The 18207-nt window shown below is 48.4% G+C and overlaps 2 protein-coding genes across 3 annotated transcripts; one reads left to right on the forward strand and one right to left on the reverse strand.

Annotated features, from left to right (window-relative positions):
* The first annotated feature begins 636 nt into the window (after positions 1–636).
* golga7ba (golgin A7 family, member Ba) lies at positions 637–4249 on the forward strand. The gene is made up of 5 exons (XM_041840966.2): positions 637–766; positions 2464–2589; positions 2681–2833; positions 3266–3367; positions 3748–4249. Exons 1-5 carry the CDS (start codon positions 755–757, stop codon positions 3829–3831), a joined length of 477 nt encoding a protein of 158 aa, XP_041696900.1. The 5' UTR covers positions 637–754; the 3' UTR covers positions 3832–4249.
* Positions 4250–9803: 5554 nt separating this feature from the next.
* crtac1a (cartilage acidic protein 1a) lies at positions 9804–18134 on the reverse strand. Of its 2 annotated transcripts, XM_041840964.1 has the most exons (15): positions 17975–18134; positions 17724–17740; positions 17106–17353; positions 15010–15206; positions 14754–14890; positions 14142–14298; positions 13911–14045; positions 13602–13738; positions 12812–12948; positions 12440–12522; positions 11936–12036; positions 11219–11387; positions 10660–10805; positions 10319–10358; positions 9804–10103 (listed from the first exon to the last, which is right to left on the reverse strand). In XM_041840964.1, exons 3-15 carry the CDS (start codon positions 17315–17317, stop codon positions 10096–10098), a joined length of 1659 nt encoding a protein of 552 aa, XP_041696898.1. In that variant the 5' UTR covers positions 17318–17353; positions 17724–17740; positions 17975–18134; the 3' UTR covers positions 9804–10095. The 2 variants fall into 2 exon arrangements, with proteins under 2 accessions (XP_041696898.1, XP_041696899.1); XM_041840965.1 differs by lacking the exon at positions 17724–17740.
* Between the last annotated feature and the right edge of the window lie 73 nt (positions 18135–18207).

Here is an 18207-nt window from a genome sequence, read left to right on the forward strand (position 1 = left end):
GCGATTTACTGCCACCTGCAGTTATTGAATGTTTGCTCACGAGTATAATTAATTGGCTGATCCCTCCTGATGACCTGGATGGAATCATGTGATCCTTCCTTAACCCATAGGAAGTCACACCTAGTTGACTACTTCAAAATGGTTAAAGTCCTCAATGGCACTGCCCATGCTAAAACGGGCTTTTGGGCACAAGAGTCCTCTATCTATCTTTATGGTCACTACTCAACCCAAATCCACCTCATGCCAGAAGGCTCCAGGTTCCTCTCCAATCCTCTCCTCACAACCCAGGGCGAATCTCAATAGTCTGTAGTGCTCCCAGTTCCTCTCCAACCCTCTCCTCACAACCCAGGGTGAATCTCAATAGTCTTAAGTGGCTTCCTTACTTTCCTCGACTCCTTTCCTTTCTTTGTTGGTCTGAAAGTACAAGGACAGCTAAAAAAAAAACTTTAAAAAACGTGTCTTCCTCCATATTGTTTCCACCTTTCCAATCTCCTCCAATCAGTTTATATTATCAGGAGGAAAGGAAACGTACACTATTGCTACGCAATGATATATAGACCACGCCCCGCGCCCTACCCCCTCGTGTGAGGTCCTCCCAACCCCCGCCGCTCTCCGCCCCACCCTACCCCTCCTCTCATCCTCCTCTCCTCCCCCTCGCTCTCTTCCTCCCGCACTCCAACCCGTCCCTGTGTCCCAGTAAAGCTCTTTGAGCTCGTGGACTCGTCCTAGTAGCCTTACGCCGTCAGATGGAAACATGGCGACAGAGGTGAGAATGAATAGAATAATCTGTCCTCGTCTTTCCCTTTACCTCTATGGGCATATGGTTGTATTCTCTTTCCTATGAGGACGTAGCCTTGTGGAGAGGGTTGTAAACTATATTCTGAACCGTTTCCATGCCGTTTGTCAGTAACAGCAGTGGTAGCCCTATGATAGAACGGATTGCGTAGCCTACAATAATTCAAATCACTGTTACCCAGCAACAATAGAAATTAACACAACTGTTTTTTTTACTGATAAAAAGTACATTTTGCAGATAACATTTGCTCAATCGGGTCAGGCAGGCAGGTTCATTTTGTCAAATCGTATATTTTAATTAGAAATGGAAGCGTTGTCATTTTGACACTTCTTCGGTCACACTGACTGAAACGGCATGTGAATAGCATATCATCCCTATATCATTCTATTGCCGTATTAAAGGTGTAGGTAGGCGACGTGCGTGAATAGAGGTTAGTTAGAGGAGTTCTCTTTGTGGCACAAAGAGCATTTCCAGGCCAGGCTGTGTAGCCTATGCTACAACTGGGGCACGAGAACAGGGATAAACAAGCAATCCTCGCGCCGTTAAGCTGTTTTGGTAAAAGCAGATCTCTTATTTTTTTGTCTGTAGAGTTCCGCTGTTAATCCGGTAGGCAGGCTGGCCCGTGCTAGTGCTGAAGCCTACTAGCGGGTGGCCGCGCGCGCCGCAGAGAGATATCAGCACCGTGGACAGCGACCGGTTGGGGTCAAGGAGAGAAAATCTCCGCGTTTCCACGCATCTTTTCATTTCCGTTATTCGGTCCAACTGCCTTTCAGTCCGCGACACACTAGGGAAACAAGCTTGACGAACCATAACAGACTAGGCTAGTTTCCAAAACCAAGAAACTAGACTGGCCTACACACCTCCAACCCCCACCTAAACGGCTAAGTCCACAACTATGGACATCAAGCTTCTTTATGGGGGAAAAGCGACCATTTGGTGCCATCGTTGGTCCATTGAGCCTTCTAATCCTATTCTTACAGAGATTGATTTGTTGTGAGCTGTTCTGTGATGTTGTGCCTTCTTCTCTTGGCTCAATTCCCTGATCTGTCTGCTGTAGCAGTGTGCATGGTCAGGAGAGAGAGAGAGAGAGAGGTTGGGAGAGAGAGAGAGAGAGAGAGAGGTAGAGAGAGAAGGGGGAGAGAGAGAGGTAGAGAGAGGTAGAGAGTGAGAGAGAGAATGAGAAGAGAGATAGAGAGAGCGCTAGAGAGAGAGAGAATGAGAGAGAGAGAATGAGAAGAGAGAGAGCGCTACAGAGAGAGGAGAGGGGGAGAGAGAGAAGGGGGGAGAGAGCGCTACAGAGAGAGAGAGAAGGGGGGAGAGAGGAGAGATAGAGTGTCTGTGTCTGGGCTGTGATCCAGGGGGAACCCCTGTCCTCTATCATCCTAGACATCTAAAGACTACAACATCAGCCACTGTTTGGATACATTACCTCTTGGACAGAGTGTGTGTGTGTGAGAGAGAGAGAGAGAGCGAATGAGCAGTTTAGTTTTATTTAGAGTCATACACACTGCTTCCTCAGAACCAGAAAGTTAATTCATAATAGAATTCTATTCACAATCTCTCTCTCTCGCTCTCTCTTATTTTTCTCACATACCTTTCTCTCTCCCCGTCTATTGGTGTGTGTGTGTGTGTGTGTGTGTGTGTGTGTGTGTGTGTGTATCCTGTAGTTCCATAACCTCCAGGAGTTGAGGCACAGTGCATCTCTGGCCAACAAGGTGTTCCTCCAGAGAGACTACAGTGAAGGGACCACCTGCCGCTTCCAGACCAAGTTCCCTGCAGAGCTGGAGAGCAGGGTGGGTAGTCTCTAACACACACACACACACACACACACACACACACACAGTCATGGCTGAAAAGACAGCTGAGTGTTTATCTCTCTGTCAGATTGAGCGGACGTTGTTTGAGGACACAGTGAAGACGTTGAATAACCACTATGCGGAGGCAGAGAAGATCGGAGGCCAGTCCTACCTGGAGGGATGTCTGGCCTGCACTACAGCCTACGTCATCTTCCTCTGTATGGAGACACGCTATGAGAAGGTGAGACCGGGCTAAACCACCACATTAGGACCACAGTAGAACCTCAGTAAGACCACAATATAAACATGGTAGAACCACATGGTAGAACCACAGTAGAACCACATGGTAGAACCACAGTGGAACCACATGGTAGAACCACAGTAGAACCACAGTAGAACCACATAGTAGAACCATACAGTAGAACCACAACATGATCACACCAGGATTTGGTCCTCATGATGGCAATGAGGCCCAACATGTCTGTTTTCAATGAGTTGACCTCCTCTCTCTCTCTTTCTTACTTTCTGTATGTTCCTGACTTTCTGTCATACTCTGTCGCCCTCTCTTTTTGTTCTTTCTTTCTCTCTCCCTGCCTCTCTTTCTTCTTGCTCTTTCTGTTCTCTCTCTCTCTCTCCCTCTCTCTCTCCCCCCTCTCTACCTCCCCCCCCCCAGGTGTTGAAGAAGATAGGCAGGTACATCCAGGAGCAGAATGAGAAGGTCTATGCCCCCCGAGGTCTGCTGATCACTGACCCCATTGAGAGGGGCATGAGGGTTGTATCCTTACTGCTACTACTGCTGATGTGGTGTCAGAGAGAGAGAGAGAGAGAGAGAGAGAGAGAGAGAGAGAGAGAGAGAGAGAGAGAGAGAGAGATGAAGAGAGAGAGAGAGATGAAGAGATGAAGAGAGAGAGAGAGAGAGAGCGAGAGAGAGAGAGAGAGAGAGAGAGAGAGAGACAGAGACAGAGAGAGTGAGAGAGAGATGAGGAGATGAGGAGATGAAGAGATGAAGAGAGATGGAGAGTGAACAGTATATATGTAGGCTCCCAAGATAAGGATCTTGTACACAGTGTATGTGTGTGTATTAATGTGTGTATTGGATAGACCCAGCCACTCCCTACCGGAGTGTGTTCCTTCCTTTAACCCCGTCCTGTCCAGATAGAGATCTCTATCTATGAGGACCGAGGCTCCAGTGGCTCCTGCTCAGGCTCCAGCTCTACATCCGGCAGCAGTGCTCGGTGACCGGGTACAAGTCACCTCCTCGCCCCTCCTGGTCCCTGGAACTCTACACCCAACCGCAGTGTTCGGTGACTGGGTACATGTCACCTCTACCCCCCTGATCCCTGGAGCTCTACCCTCCCTGGTCACTTAGAGAACCACCCCGACAGCATTGCTTGGTGACTGGGTAGGCCTCACCTCCTCGCCTACCACAACCACAATGGCCCTGACCACAACAAACTGGAGCTGACTGACTAGACACTCGATTGCAACTGAACCACATGGATCGGATCAAGCCGAATCTATCAATGTTGGGGAATACTGATGATTCAAAATTACATTTAGGATACCTCCCAAATGGCACCCTTTTCGGACACTGGTTTTAAAAAAAAGACACTAGATAGGGAATAGGGTGGCATTTGGGACGCACATCCTCCTATTCCCCATATAGTGCACTAGTTTGGGGCTCTGGTGAAAAGTAGTGCACTTTATGGAGGATAGTAGTGTCCTAGATAGGGAATAGGGTGTCATTTGAGACGGAGCGGTGATGGAGTACTACCCACCTGGCTGTAGTCATTAATGCACACCGTAGCGAAACGCTCTGCCAGTGGGGAAACGAAAACAAACATTTCTTATTGGACAAGTTTCAGGTAATCCCTCCACTGTTTTCAGTTTGTTTTCTACCGTTAGGTGTCTTGTGAATAGGCCTACGACCCAGACTTCTAACCCAGATATGTACTGTAGGAGAGCTAGGCCGTGTCCCAAATGGCACCCTATTCCCTTTATAGTGCACTACTTTTGACCCCAGTAGTGCACTATATAGGGAATAGGGTGCCATTTGGGACCCAGTACTACATAGCTCAGCTGAGATGTAAACCACGTGGATGGCCTGATAGTAGCACACAGATGAATGTAGCTAGTTCCACCCAGAGACATATATTTTAGCCTGTATAAAATGGCTCTGGGTACCATCCACTGGTCACTGTCATGATGCATCTTGCATCATCCACTCCTCAACCCAACTAACCTCTTGGTGTCACAGTGCTGAACCACCAACTCTCCTAGATCTATATTATGCAAATACACAGCTACTTGTATAGAGTATGTAGCATCCTTTAACAGTGTTCTTCAGTCCTGGTCCTGGTGTTTTAGTGCTGGACTGGAACAAAAGCCTGCACCAGGACCAGTGGTCACGAACACAAAAATTAAGATCTCGATCATTATCGGTTTAAAATGCACGCGCACAAACACACAACACACACTCACACACACACTCCTTCCTTTTTTTGCTACACAAACCCTCCTCCAAAGAACCATAAACTGCCAAAACTAAATTATTTCCCTGATGTGAAGTATCTGCCTTTTTCTTTTAATCTGTGACATGTTTATGCAAAAGTATAGATCAGGAACCTTCATAATGCTTGTTGTTGTTGTTGTTAATTGATACACATGATAAGAAGAACTTTGATAAATAAATACTGCTCAACCACCACTCCATTTTAAGATGAATGTCGTTCTTTTTCACTGTGTCAAGGAAAATACCCACTGGTTGAATCATTTCATTTCATTTACGTCATTTAGCAGACGCTCTTATCCAGAGCGACTTACAAATTGGTGCATTCACCCTATAGCCAGTGGGATAACCACTTTACAATATGTTTTTTTTTTTTTTTTTTTTTTTGGGGGGTAGAAGGATTACTTTATCCTATCCCAGGTATTCCTTAAAGAGGTGGGGTTTCAAATGTCTCCGGAAGGTGGTGAGTGACTCCGCTGTCCTGGCGTCGTGAGGGAGCTTGTTCCACCATTGGGGTGCCAGAGCAGCGAACAGTTTTGACTGGGCTGAGCGGGAACTATGCTTCCGCAGAGGAAGGGAGCCAGCAGGCCAGAGGTGGATGAACGCAATGCCCTCGTTTGGGTGTAGGGACTGATCAGAGCCTGAAGGTACAGAGGTGCCGATCCCCTCACAGCTCCATAGGCAAGCACCATGGTCTTGTAACAGATGCGAGCTTCAACTGGAAGCCAGTGGAGTGTGCGGAGGAGCGGGGTGACGTGAGAGAACTTGGGAAGGTTGAACACCAGACGGGCTGCGGCATTCTGGATGAGTTGTAGGGGTTTAATGGCACAGGCAGGGAGCCCAGCCAACAGCGAGTTGCAGTAATCCAGACGGGAGATGACAAGTGCCTGGATTAGCACCTGTGCCGCTTCCTGTGTAAGGCAGGGTCGTACTCTCCGAATGTTGTAGAGCATGAACCTGCAGGATCGGGTCACCGCCTTGATGTTAGCGGAGAACGACAGGGTGTTGTCCAGGGTCACGCCAAGGCTCTTCGCAATCTGGGAGGAGGACACAACGGAGTTGTCAACCGTGATGGCGAGATCATGGAACGGGCAGTCCTTCCCCGGGAGGATTTCAATGAAATTACGCTGAATCAACGTGTAATAAACGTTGAATTGACTTCTCTAGTCTCGTTCGTATCTTATCTCATACATCTCTCCCCAGAACCTAAATGAGCATCTGACGCAATTATGTGAGATTTTAGTTCTGGGTTTCCAAGATTACATTCATCATCACACAGTTTTCAAACTGTTACAGACAACATGCGTAAACTTTCCATTCCCATTCACTTGCTGACTCTTCAGACCATCACAGATAATGATTGCCGAACGTCTTACTATCTGGTCCAACTGAGCATGGCAAACCCCCCCAAAAAAGGAAGTGCACAGTTGTCCAGAGTTGAGGGGTCATGGGTCACGCCCTCTTGCAGCATAAATGTCAAAGTTAATCCGGTAGGACCTTCACCCTCCTGGAGCATCATTGGAGTCTGTGGGAGGGCTGTGGTCGAAAGTAGTGCTCTCAATAGGGATTGACCAGGGCTCTGATCAAAAGTAGTGTGCTATATAGGGAATAGGGTACAATTTGGGACTCAGTCAAGCAATCCCCATGGAGGCATGTGACTGCGGGGCCCCTAGCCTCATACCTCCATCCAGACCATGGAGAGGGCCAGTAGAGACAGGAGGGAGAGCCCAGAGAGGAGGGGCCCTGGCCGGGGGGATGAGGCAGAGCGGACCCCCTGGAAGAACGGAGCTACAGCTGCAGAGAGATGGAGATGGGAGAGAGAGAGAGCGAGAGAGAGAGAGGAGGGAGGAGAGCGAGAAAGAAAACAAGAGGTCAGACTACGTACTTAGGGTTAGTCTGAGGGGGGTAATGAGTGGGTACTGTCTAGGGTTAGTCTGAGGGGGGTAATGAGTGGGTACTGTCTAGGGTTAGTCTGAGGGGGGTAATGAGTGGGTCCTGTCTAGGGTTAGTCTGAGGGGGGTAATGAGTGGGTACTGTCTAGGGTTAGTCTGAGGGGGGTAATGAGTGGGTACTGTCTAGGGTTAGTCTGAGGGGGTAATGAGTGGGTCCTGTCTAGGGTTAGTCTGAGGGGGGTAATGAGTGGGTACTGTCTAGGGTTAGTCTGAGGGGGGTAATGAGTGGGTACTGTCTAGGGTTAGTCTGAGGGGGGTAATGAGTGGGTACTGTCTAGGGTTAGTCTGAGGGGGGTAATGAGTGGGTACTGTCTAGGGTTAGTCTGAGGGGGGTAATGAGTGGGTACTGTCTAGGGTTAGTCTGAGGGGGGTAATGAGTGGGTACTGTCTAGGGTTAGTCTGAGGGGGTAATGAGTGGGTACTGTCTAGGGTTAGTCTGAGGGGGGTAATGAGTGGGTACTGTCTAGGGTTAGTCTGAGGGGGTAATGAGTGGGTACTGTCTAGGGTTAGTCTGAGGGGGGTAATGAGTGGGTACTGTCTAGGGTTAGTCTGAGGGGGGTAATGAGTGGGTACTGTCTAGGGTTAGTCTGAGGGGGGTAATGAGTGGGTCCTGTCTAGGGTTAGTCTGAGGGGGGTAATGAGTGGGTACTGTCTAGGGTTAGTCTGAGGGGGTAATGAGTGGGTACTGTCTAGGGTTAGTCTGAGGGGGTAATGAGTGGGTACTGTCTAGGGTTAGTCTGAGGGGGGTAATGAGTGGGTACTGTCTAGGGTTAGTCTGAGGGGGGTAATGAGTGGGTACTGTCTAGGGTTAGTCTGAGGGGGTAATGAGTGGGTACTGTCTAGGGTTAGTCTGAGGGGGGTAATGAGTGGGTACTGTCTAGGGTTAGTCTGAGGGGGGTAATGAGTGGGTACTGTCTAGGGTTAGTCTGAGGGGGTAATGAGTGGGTACTGTCTAGGGTTAGTCTGAGGGGGGTAATGAGTGGGTACTGTCTAGGGTTAGTCTGAGGGGGGTAATGAGTGGGTACTGTCTAGGGTTAGTCTGAGGGGGGTAATGAGTGGGTACTGTTGGTAGGTGAAAGGAGAGGGAACGAGGGAGAGAAGTAGGAGAACACCATGCATATCATCAGTCCCCTCCATCCCTCCCTCCATCTCTACTCACCCACACATGCCCTCCCGTCCTTGGTGGGCTTGTGGCCCCTGGCACATGTCTTCCTGGGGCCACAGTTATAGTGGCCGTAGGTGTTGATGCAGACTGGACGGTTCTTAGGGCACACTGGGGGCCCACCCTGTTGCTTACACTCGTTGTTGTCTGGGGGAGGGAGGGTTAAGGTGTGGGGGAGGGGTCAAAGTGGAGCAAAGGTGTTATGGATTTCATCCCCCCCAAAACATTTGGTTGATAAAATATTTTGATCAACTAAATATTTTCTTGAAAGAGAGTGTCTGATTCACTAGTTGTCATCTGGCACGGGGCAGGGGAGGGCCAGGGTGGTTGGTGGGGGAGAAGAGAGGGGGGAGGTAGTGAGACAGGGGGAGGGTGGAGAGAGGGGGGAGGGATAGTGAGGTGTGAGGTAGTGAGACGGGGGGAGGGTGAAGAGAGGGGGGAGGGATAGTGAGGCATGAGGTAGTGAGACGGGGGAGGGTGAAGAGAGGGGGGAGGGATAGTGAGGCATGAGGTAGTGAGACGGGGGGAGGGAGAAGAGAGGGGGAGGGATAGTGAGGCGTGAGGTAGTGAGGACGGGGGAGGGTGAAGAGAGGGGGAGGGATAGTGAGGCATGAGGTAGTGAGACGGGGGAGGGTGTAGAGAGGGGGGAGGGATAGTGAGGCATGAGGTAGTGAGACGGGGGAGGGATAGTGAGGCGTGAGGTAGTGAGACGGGGGGAGGGTGTAGAGAGGGGGGAGGGATAGTGAGGTGTGAGGTAGTGAGACGGGGGAGGGTGTAGAGAGGGGGAGGGATAGTGAGGCATGAGGTAGTGAGACGGGGGAGGGTGTAGAGAGGGGGAGGGATAGTGAGGCATGAGGTAGTGAGACGGGGGAGGGTGAAGAGAGGGGGGAGGGATAGTGAGGCATGAGGTAGTGAGACGGGGGAGGGTGAAGAGAGGGGGGAGGGATAGTGAGGCATGAGGTAGTGAGACGGGGGAGGGTGTAGAGAGGGGGGAGGGATAGTGAGGCATGAGGTAGTGAGACGGGGGAGGGTGTAGAGAGGGGGAGGGATAGTGAGGCATGAGGTAGTGAGACGGGGGAGGGTGAAGAGAGGGGGGAGGGATAGTGAGGCGTGAGGTAGTGAGACGGGGGAGGGTGAAGAGAGGGGGAGGGATAGTGAGGCATGAGGTAGTGAGACGGGGGAGGGTGAAGAGAGGGGGAGGGATAGTGAGGCGTGAGGTAGTGAGACGGGGGAGGGTGCAGAGAGGGGGAGGGATAGTGAGGCATGAGGTAGTGAGACGGGGGAGGGTGAAGAGGGGGGGAGGGATAGTGAGGCATGAGGTAGTGAGACGGGGGGAGGGAGAAGAGAGGGGGAGGGATAGTGAGGCGTGAGGTAGTGAGACGGGGGAGGGTGAAGAGAGGGGGAGGGATAGTGAGGCATGAGGTAGTGAGACGGGGGAGGGTGAAGAGAGGGGGAGGGATAGTGAGGCATGAGGTAGTGAGACGGGGGAGAGGGCAGAGAGGGGTCAGATGGAGGGATGGAAAATGTATGGGAATAATTGATTACTGATAAGATCTTGTGCTTTGAAAAGATTGTTGGATTCCATCAATGTTGTTTTATTGATTTATTTGGGATGGTTGATTATTCTTCAACTAATTCTAATAAATTAGCAAAAAGAGGGGAAAAAAAACGTATTTTCAAGAGAAACAAAGAAAAGTAGAAAAATCAAAAGGTTTCACAGAGAAGACGACACTTATGAAAGATCAAAGAAAAACAGAGATAATCTACTGTGGTTCAAATGAGTAAAACAATATGGAGTATCATCTGTCTTTGACAGTATACATTATCTCGATGACAAGGCATATTTCTTATGTTGCTTCAAGGTATCTCATTCACTGCCCTCATATACCTGCAGAGAGAGGGAGGGAGGGAGAGAGAGAGAGGAGGGGAAAAGAGAGAGACAGATATACAGACAGAGCGAGAGAGATAGAGAGAGGGCCAGAGAGGAGAGAGAATGAGAGAGAGAGCGAGAACTTCATTTATTAATCTGTATGTTTTACTATATTGTAAGTGTTATGTTATATTCCATCTATTCTCTGCCAGACAAGACAGAGATCTACATACCTGCACAGCGGCCATTCTTGACAAGGAATCCTTCCCCACACTGAAAAAGACCAGAACGTCAGTTCAAAGACACATCCAGCTCCACCATTTTGAATGGTAACAGAAAGGCTGAATCATCAACCACTGAATAACTACTAGTGAACAACTACACGTGTATTTCATCTGATGGTCTTGGGAGAAAGAAGTCAAACGGTTAGAAATATCCATACGATGTAATAAAACAGAAAAACAATACTACTGTTGTCATAAAGGGGTAAGAATGTAGTCACTGGTCATGGGTTGGCTGAAACATTAGCCAGGGTCATAGTTCATATGTCATGGTGTAGGTCCGTGGTGCGTACCTGGGTATCAGGGGTCAGCACAGACTCCTCCCCTTCTTTAGGGTAGCCAATCTCCATCACAGAGTTCATATCACCAGGCTGCAGTGGGCGGGCCACGGAACGGCCATCCGGCCAATAGACCTCCACCACGGTGACCTCGTCCTTGCCTGTGAGCCAATGTGAAGAAAGGAAGATAAATACAGAAGCTATCCAGAACTACTAGCTAATATGTCTACGATATGTCTACTGCACAGGAGGTTGGTGGCACCTTAATTGGTGAGGATGGGCTTGTGGTAATGGCTGGAGCGAAATAGGTGGAATGTTATCAAATACATCAAACACATTTGATGCCATTCCATCTACACCGTTTCAGATATTATTATGAGCCGTCCTTCCCTCTGCAGCCTTCACTGTGCCCCATGCACTTGTGGAGATCTGTGAGGATTTGATTGGTATAAGCAATATGGCAAAACTTCCACCTCATAGCCAGAGGGGAAATTGAAGCAATTATCATATTGACTGCACCTGTCAAAACCTCTCAGATCTCTACAGATCCTCTCAGACACAAACAGGAAGTTACCCAGTCCGAAGTGGGCGACAGGCTCCATCTCACAGAGGTACCCCGAGCCTCCGTCGATGATGCGTGTGAGAGCCCCGCTCTGATTTGTGTAGGCCGTGACTCGGGCCCCACGGGCAAAGGAGCCGAACCGCGTGCGAGGGATTACACGCAGCCAGTGATTGGACGAGCCCTGTCAGGGTCAAATATCAGGTGGTAAAGGTGATGGGGTCAGGAATATGTCGGATGATATCATGGGCCCTGTTCAAACACTTGAGAGTACATACTCTCCTCCTTCCTTCCTTCCTTCCTTCCTTCCTTCCTTCCTTCCTTCCTTCCTTCCTTCCTTCCTTCCTTCCTCCCTTCCTTCCATATAAATATGATATTAAACAAGGAGTTAACATATTGATTTGTAATCATCGTCTTGCATCAAAATATCTAAATGAAATCTCATCTGCTTGCAGTAACTCTCCACCAGGGAGCAGTAATGAGGTAGTGAACATAGAGAGAAAGAGGGGTCTGGATGGATAGAACCCGTTGTAGCAGGAACAGGACTCAAGCACTGATGGTAAATCACCAATATTAGCTTTACAGTTAAAATAATTATACCCAAAATAAGACGAAAATTGACAACTTTAAAATAGAGGTAGCCATCAATGGCGCTGCCTGTGCTGTCACAGAAGCCATTATGGCAAAGATGCAATGATGTGCCCTCTATCTACCTCTATGGTAGTGACTGACCTGAGTGACCTTGAAGACAGAGATGGGCTGAGAGGCACTCTCCCCATGAGCCACCAGCAGGTCCAACTGACCGTCCCCGTCAAAGTCTGTTACCGTGGCACCTGTCAATCACAGAGTCAAAACATCAAACGGCCAATCAAAAACAGGACCTGTTTAGCCCTCGTAAACCAGGGGAACCACCTGAACCGGGTGTGTCGTAACTTCTGTTTTTAACCAATACTCAGCAAAAACAGAATACATTAGTTTGAGAATACTTTATTAATCTTGTATTACAGGGGTGTCAAACTCAATTCCTGGAGGGTCGAGTGTCTCCAGGTTTTCGCTCCTAGTTTGATTGATAAATGAAGGTCATTGACGAGTTAGGATCTCCCCTAACCTGGTTGTCAAGGTCTTAATTAGACATGGCAACAACAAAACCAGCTGATACACGGTCCTCCAGGAAACTAGTTTTTGACTCCCCTGTTGTATAGGGACCAAAAGAATGAGTCTGCAAGGTGTGGTTACCTGTACCCCGGCCCTGTGGCTCTGCTGCCTCCCCCACGTTTAGCTCCTCTATCTGGGGGTCAGCACCAGCCCTCCTGGCCACCCTGGAGGAGCAGGCAGACAACACATTTCAGAAACGGTCTTTCTTTCTCTCTCTCTCTCTCTCTCGCTCTCTCTCTTTTTCTTATTATCTCACACCCACAGTTATTATCTCACACCCACAGTTATTATCTCACACCCACAGTTATTATCTCACACCCACAGTTATTATCTCACACCCACAGTTATTATCTCACACCCACAGTTATTATCTCACACCCACAGTTATTATCTCACACCCACAGTTATTATCTCACAGTTCAAGTCAAAGTTGGCGTCAGGGGTCAGAGGTACCTAAAGAGCCTGTTGGGGGCGTGTCCTCTGTAGGCGATGTTGTTGAAGAAGATGTCCAGCTCCTGGTCGTTGTCAAAGTCAGCAGCAATGACCGTCCTCACAGGAGAGGGAGAGGAGAATGGCCCACTGGCTATGTCCTGAGGAGAGAGAGAGAGATAGAGAGGGAGAGGGAGAGAACAGAGAAAGAGAGGGAGAGAGGGAGGGAACAGAGAGAGAGCGAGGGAGTGAGGGAGGGAGGGAACAGAGAGAGAGAGGGAGAGAGAGAGGGAGGGAGGGAGAGAGGGGGAGGGAACAGAGAGAGAGAGGGAGGGAGGGAGGGAACAGAGAGAGAGGGAGAGAGAGAGAGGGAGAGAGAGAGAGGGAGAGAGAGAGAGAGGGAGGGAGGGGGAGAGAGAGAGAGAGAGAGAGAGAGGGGGGAAATGAACAGAGAGAGAGGGAGTTAGGGAACAGAGAGAGAGAGGGAGAGGGAGGGAGGGAGAGAGAGAGAGAGCGAGAGAGAGAACAGAGAGAGAGGGGGAGGGAGGGAACAGAGAGAGGGGGGAGGGAACAGATAGAGAGAGGAAGGGAACAGAGAGGGTTTAATCCACTTCCCTTTTAGCCCATTTCCTCTGCTCTATCCCACTACCTCCCTCCCTCTCCCATCCTCCTTCAATCCCCACTCCTCTCCAACCATCCATCCCATCCATGACGTCCCATTCCTCCTTATCTCCCTCAGCCACCTCCCTCCCCCAATCCTTCCATCCCCTCCCTCCCTCCCTCCCTCCCTCCCTCCATCCATCCCCTCCCTCACCCTGAATCTCTGGTTGTTGTCCTGTAGGTACAGTCTGTGCTGGCCATTCCAGTTTCCGTAGACGATGTCAGTCTTTCCGTCAGCGTTAAAGTCTGCCAGCGCCACGCCTCGGCCGTGTTGGTGGCGGTCCTCCACACCTACAGGGGGAGCCACATCACTGTCATAAGAACAACTATGAAGAGATCATGGCTATGGCCCAATTATCTCTTCTTCCTCACACACCCTAGACACACAAACACCCTTGGCACACACACCCGCCCTAGACACACACTCCCGCCCTCGACACACACCCACCCTCGACACACACACCTGCCTGTTGAGCCATGTCAGTGAAGGTTCCGTCTCCATTGTTCCGGAACAGGAAGTTAGGTCCGTTCTCGTTGTCACAGAACACGTCAGAGCTGCTCTGGCTCAGGATTGGTCCAACCACTACACCACGCCCACCTGGTGGGAGGAGACAAACAGATAAATGATATAGAAGGTCTTGGTTTGAGATGGGTAAGCCCACACACACTTATTCCATTCACTCTTGTCTAGTACCTGTGTACTTGTTGACCCCGGCCTGTGCTGCTACGTCAGACAGGGCGATGATGCCTTTGGCCAGGTCACTGGCTGCCTCGTCCATCTCTATCAGGGCATGGGGACCAACATTACCACTGGCATAGTTAGCTACATACACAGCATAACGCCCTGTACCCTACAGGAGAGAGAAAGAGGGGGGTTAGAGAGAGAGGGGGGGGGGACAGACAGATAGACGACAGACAGACAAACAGAGATGGACAGAGAAAATAGTGAGAGGATGGATTGATGAATAATTAGATGGAAAGACTGATTGATTCATAATTGAATGGATAGACTGATTCATGAATAATTAGATGGATAGACTGATTGATGGATAATAAGATGGATAGGCTGATTGATGGATAATTAGATGGATAGACTGATTGATGGATAATTAGATGGATAGGCTGATTGATGGATAATTAGATGGATAGGCTGATTGATGGATAATTAGATGGATAGACTGATTGATGGATAATTAGATGGATAGACTGATTGATGGATAATTAGATGGATAGACTGATTGATGGATAATTAGATGGATAGACTGATTGATGGATAATTAGATGGATAGACTGATTGTTTACATACCTTTCTGTCCACACACGCCACGGAGCGTCCTGCCATCCGATTGGCTACTCCTCGGCGCACGTTGATGTCATCACCCAGCAGGTCCTCGAAGCGTCCGTTACGGAACTTAAAGAGCTTGTCAGAGTATGTGGCCCGACCTTCCAAAAGAAGATTGTTACTGACTATCAGAGTAAGCATTGTTGTTGTTGTTGTTTACTCGGCTAAGCATTGTTGTTGGTGTTGTTTGTGTTTACCTGCTGTTATTATTGTTATTTACCAGAGTAAGCGTTGTTTGTATTGAGGAAGTAGATCTCCTCCCGCCCGTCCCCGTCTATGTCGCAGGCCGTCACCCCGATGGCGTTCCCCAGGGGGTCTCTCAGGGCGTAGAAGGGAGAGCTGCGGTCGTCCACCGCTATATTCACCAGCCTCCGCTGACCACGGTCATACTTCAGGACCAGGTTAGGACCGTTGTACCTGAGAATGGAAGTAGAGAACATTAGTACAGTGGGGAAAAAAAGTATTTAGTCAGCCACCAATTGTGCAAGTTCTCCCACTTAAAAAGATGAGAGAAGCCTGTAATTTTCATCATAGGTACACGTCAACTATGACAGACAAATTGAGAAAAAAAATCCAGAAAATCACATTGTAGGATTTTTAATGAATTTATTTGCAAATTATGGTGGAAAATAAGTATTTGGTCACCTACAAACAAGCAAGATTTCTGGCTCTCACAGACCTGTAACTTCTTCTTTAAGAGGCTCATCTGTCCTCCACTCGTTACCTGTATTAATGGCACCTGTTTGAACTTGTTATCAGTATAAAAGACACCTGTCCACAACCTCAAACAGTCACACTCCAAACTCCACTATGGCCAAGACCAAAGAGCTGTCAAAGGACACCAGAAACAAAATTGTAGACCTGCACCAGGCTGGGAAGACTGAATCTGCAATAGGTAAGCAGCTTTGTTTGAAGAAATCAACTGTGGGAGCAATTATTAGGAAATGGAAGACATACAAGACCACTGATAATCTCCCTCGATCTGGGGCTCCACGCAAGATCTCACCCCGTGGGGTCAAAATGATCACAAGAACGGTGAGCAAAAATCCCAGAACCACACGGGGGGACCTAGTGAATGACCTGCAGAGAGCTGGGACCAAAGTAACAAAGCCTACCATCAGTAACACACTACGCCGCCAGGGACTCAAATCCTGCAGTGCAAGACGTGTCCCCCTGCTTAAGCCAGTACATGTCCAGGCCCGTCTGAAGTTTGCTAGAGTGCATTTGGATGATCCAGAAGAGGATTGGGAGAATGTCATATGGTCAGATGAAACCAAAATAGAACTTTTTGGTAAAAACTCAACTTGTCGTGTTTGGAGGACAAAGAATGCTGAGTTGCATCCAAAGAACACCATACCTACTGTGAAGCATGGGGGTGGAAACATCATGCTTTGGGGCTGTTTTTCTGCAAAGGGACCAGGACGACTGATCCGTGTAAAGGAAAGAATGAATGGGGCCATGTATCGTGAGATTTTGAGTGAAAACCTCCTTCCATCAGCAAGGGCATTGAAGATGAAACGTGGCTGGGTCTTTCAGCATGACAATGATCCCAAACACACCGCCCGGGCAATGAAGGAGTGGCTTCGTAAGAAGCATTTCAAGGTCCTGGAGTGGCCTAGCCAGTCTCCAGATCTCAACCCCATAGAAAATCTTTTGAGGGAGTTGAAAGTCCGTGTTGCCCAGCGACAGCCCCAAAACATCACTGCTCTAGAGGAGATCTGCATGGAGGAATGGGCCAAAATACCAGCAACAGTGTGTGAAAACCTTGTGAAGACTTACAGAAAACGTTTGACCTGTGTCATTGCCAACAAAGGGTGTATAACAAAGTATTGAGAAACGTTTGTTATTGACCAAATACTTATTTTCCACCATAATTTGCAAATAAATTCATAAAAAATCCTACAATGTGATTTTCTGGAGAAAAAAAATCTCATTTTGTCTGTCATAGTTGACGTGTACCTTGAACTTGCACAATTGGTGGCTGACTAAATACTTTTTTCCCCCACTGTAGGGATAGTTCTAAATGGCACCCTATTCCCTGGATAGTGCACTACTTTGACCACAGCCCTAACTTCAGGATCAGGGCCGTTCTACCCAAGAATGGGTGTAGGTTGAGAACATTGGGTAATTTATGCATAGCCTGTAAAGTCCTATGGTCCAGTAAACTGTACTCAACGATGGCCTTTGAATGCCCTCTCCTCTCCATCCCTCTAACTCCCTCTCTCCTCTCCATCCCTCTCTCTCTCTAACTCTCCATCCCTCTCTAACTCTTTCTCTCTCTCTCTAACCTCCCCCCTCCCCCCTCCCCTCTCTCACCCCGCCACCACCACCTCCAGGTCTCCGTCCCCGTCCACATCAGTAACGGCCATCCCATAGTTCAGCTGGGTGGGGTTGTGCTGGTTGTCAGGAGGCAGGACTGTCTCAGTCACCGACCGGAACATGGGCTCAGAACTCTGGGCCAAGCCACGCCCACACAGCACCAGGAGGGGGAGGAGCAGGGGAAGACCCGCCCACCAACGCAGCATCATCACAACAATCTGAATAGAAATGGAATTGATCCAACCCTGCAATAGACACCAAATGGGTTTAGTTAAAAATGCAAACAATTTACAGGGTGTTTAGATGTCAACTTAAACCTCTATGTTAATACATGGTTTTAAACACCATATTTTAATATCCACATTAGAATCATAGGGCATGCATGCATAGCATAGGCTACTGCAGAATATAGGTTGGTGAGAGCAGTATAGCAGGAAACACACTGAACAATAAAACGAGTCTACTGTGCATCATTTACCGTATTACATCATAGACTCAACAACAGCAATAGCCTCAAACTGCTAAATTCTTATTCACCCCTGTCCACAAGAGCCTAATATGACAATTACTTATACAAAATGGTGCGTACCAGTGCACAAAAGTGAAAATACTTACTATAAATATGCAATGAACTGTCATAGAGAAGAAAAAAAAAACATACGTGCAGTGAATATCTCTTGCATAAGATTACGTCATGAGTTTTGAATGCACCTGTAAAACATTCTATTCTATACTATTATTATATTATGTTAGTTATGCAATTCGGTAATCACAACTGTAATACTGAGATGAACACTTATTTCAAAACATGGACCTGTGTGTGTGTTGCTGTTTATTCATTTGGGAGAAGAAGACATAAATATTACCTTCTATCAGCTTACAGCAGGACTGCAGTGTTCTATCCCTAAACTGTGGACGCGCTCGGATGAGAAGATGTTACTGTATTCTGATGCATTGTGTAAATTGTCTTACACAACTTCAATGTTGTTGCTTTGTGCAAGCGCTTGTGTAAGTGGTTAACCAATCAGGGTGGAATACTTTTAATATTGGGCGGTTCGACCAATGACTTGTCTTTTTTCAACAGAACTACAATTACCAG

This window comes from Coregonus clupeaformis, chromosome 20 (assembly GCF_020615455.1).
Source record: "Coregonus clupeaformis isolate EN_2021a chromosome 20, ASM2061545v1, whole genome shotgun sequence".
Classification (NCBI taxonomy): Eukaryota; Metazoa; Chordata; class Actinopteri; order Salmoniformes; family Salmonidae; genus Coregonus; species Coregonus clupeaformis.

What these genes read in the sequence shown, in the direction of transcription:
- golga7ba (XM_041840966.2), top strand. An exon ending in CTGCAGAGCTGGAGAGCAGG is followed by an intron (nt 2,590 to 2,680) that starts GTGGGTAGTCTC and finishes TCTCTCTGTCAG; the next exon opens with ATTGAGCGGACGTTGTTTGA. An exon ending in TTGAGAGGGGCATGAGGGTT is followed by an intron (nt 3,368 to 3,747) that starts GTATCCTTACTG and finishes CGTCCTGTCCAG; the next exon opens with ATAGAGATCTCTATCTATGA.
- crtac1a (XM_041840965.1), bottom strand. Translation starts at nt 17,317, where the DNA reads ATGATGCTGCGTTGGTGGGCGGGTCTTCCCCTGCTCCTCCCCCTCCTG. An exon ending in TGGCGTGTGTGGACAGAAAG is followed by an intron (nt 14,299 to 14,753) that starts GTATGTAAACAA and finishes TCTCTCCTGTAG; the next exon opens with GGTACAGGGCGTTATGCTGT. An exon ending in CGGGGTCAACAAGTACACAG is followed by an intron (nt 14,046 to 14,141) that starts GTACTAGACAAG and finishes TCCTCCCACCAG; the next exon opens with GTGGGCGTGGTGTAGTGGTT.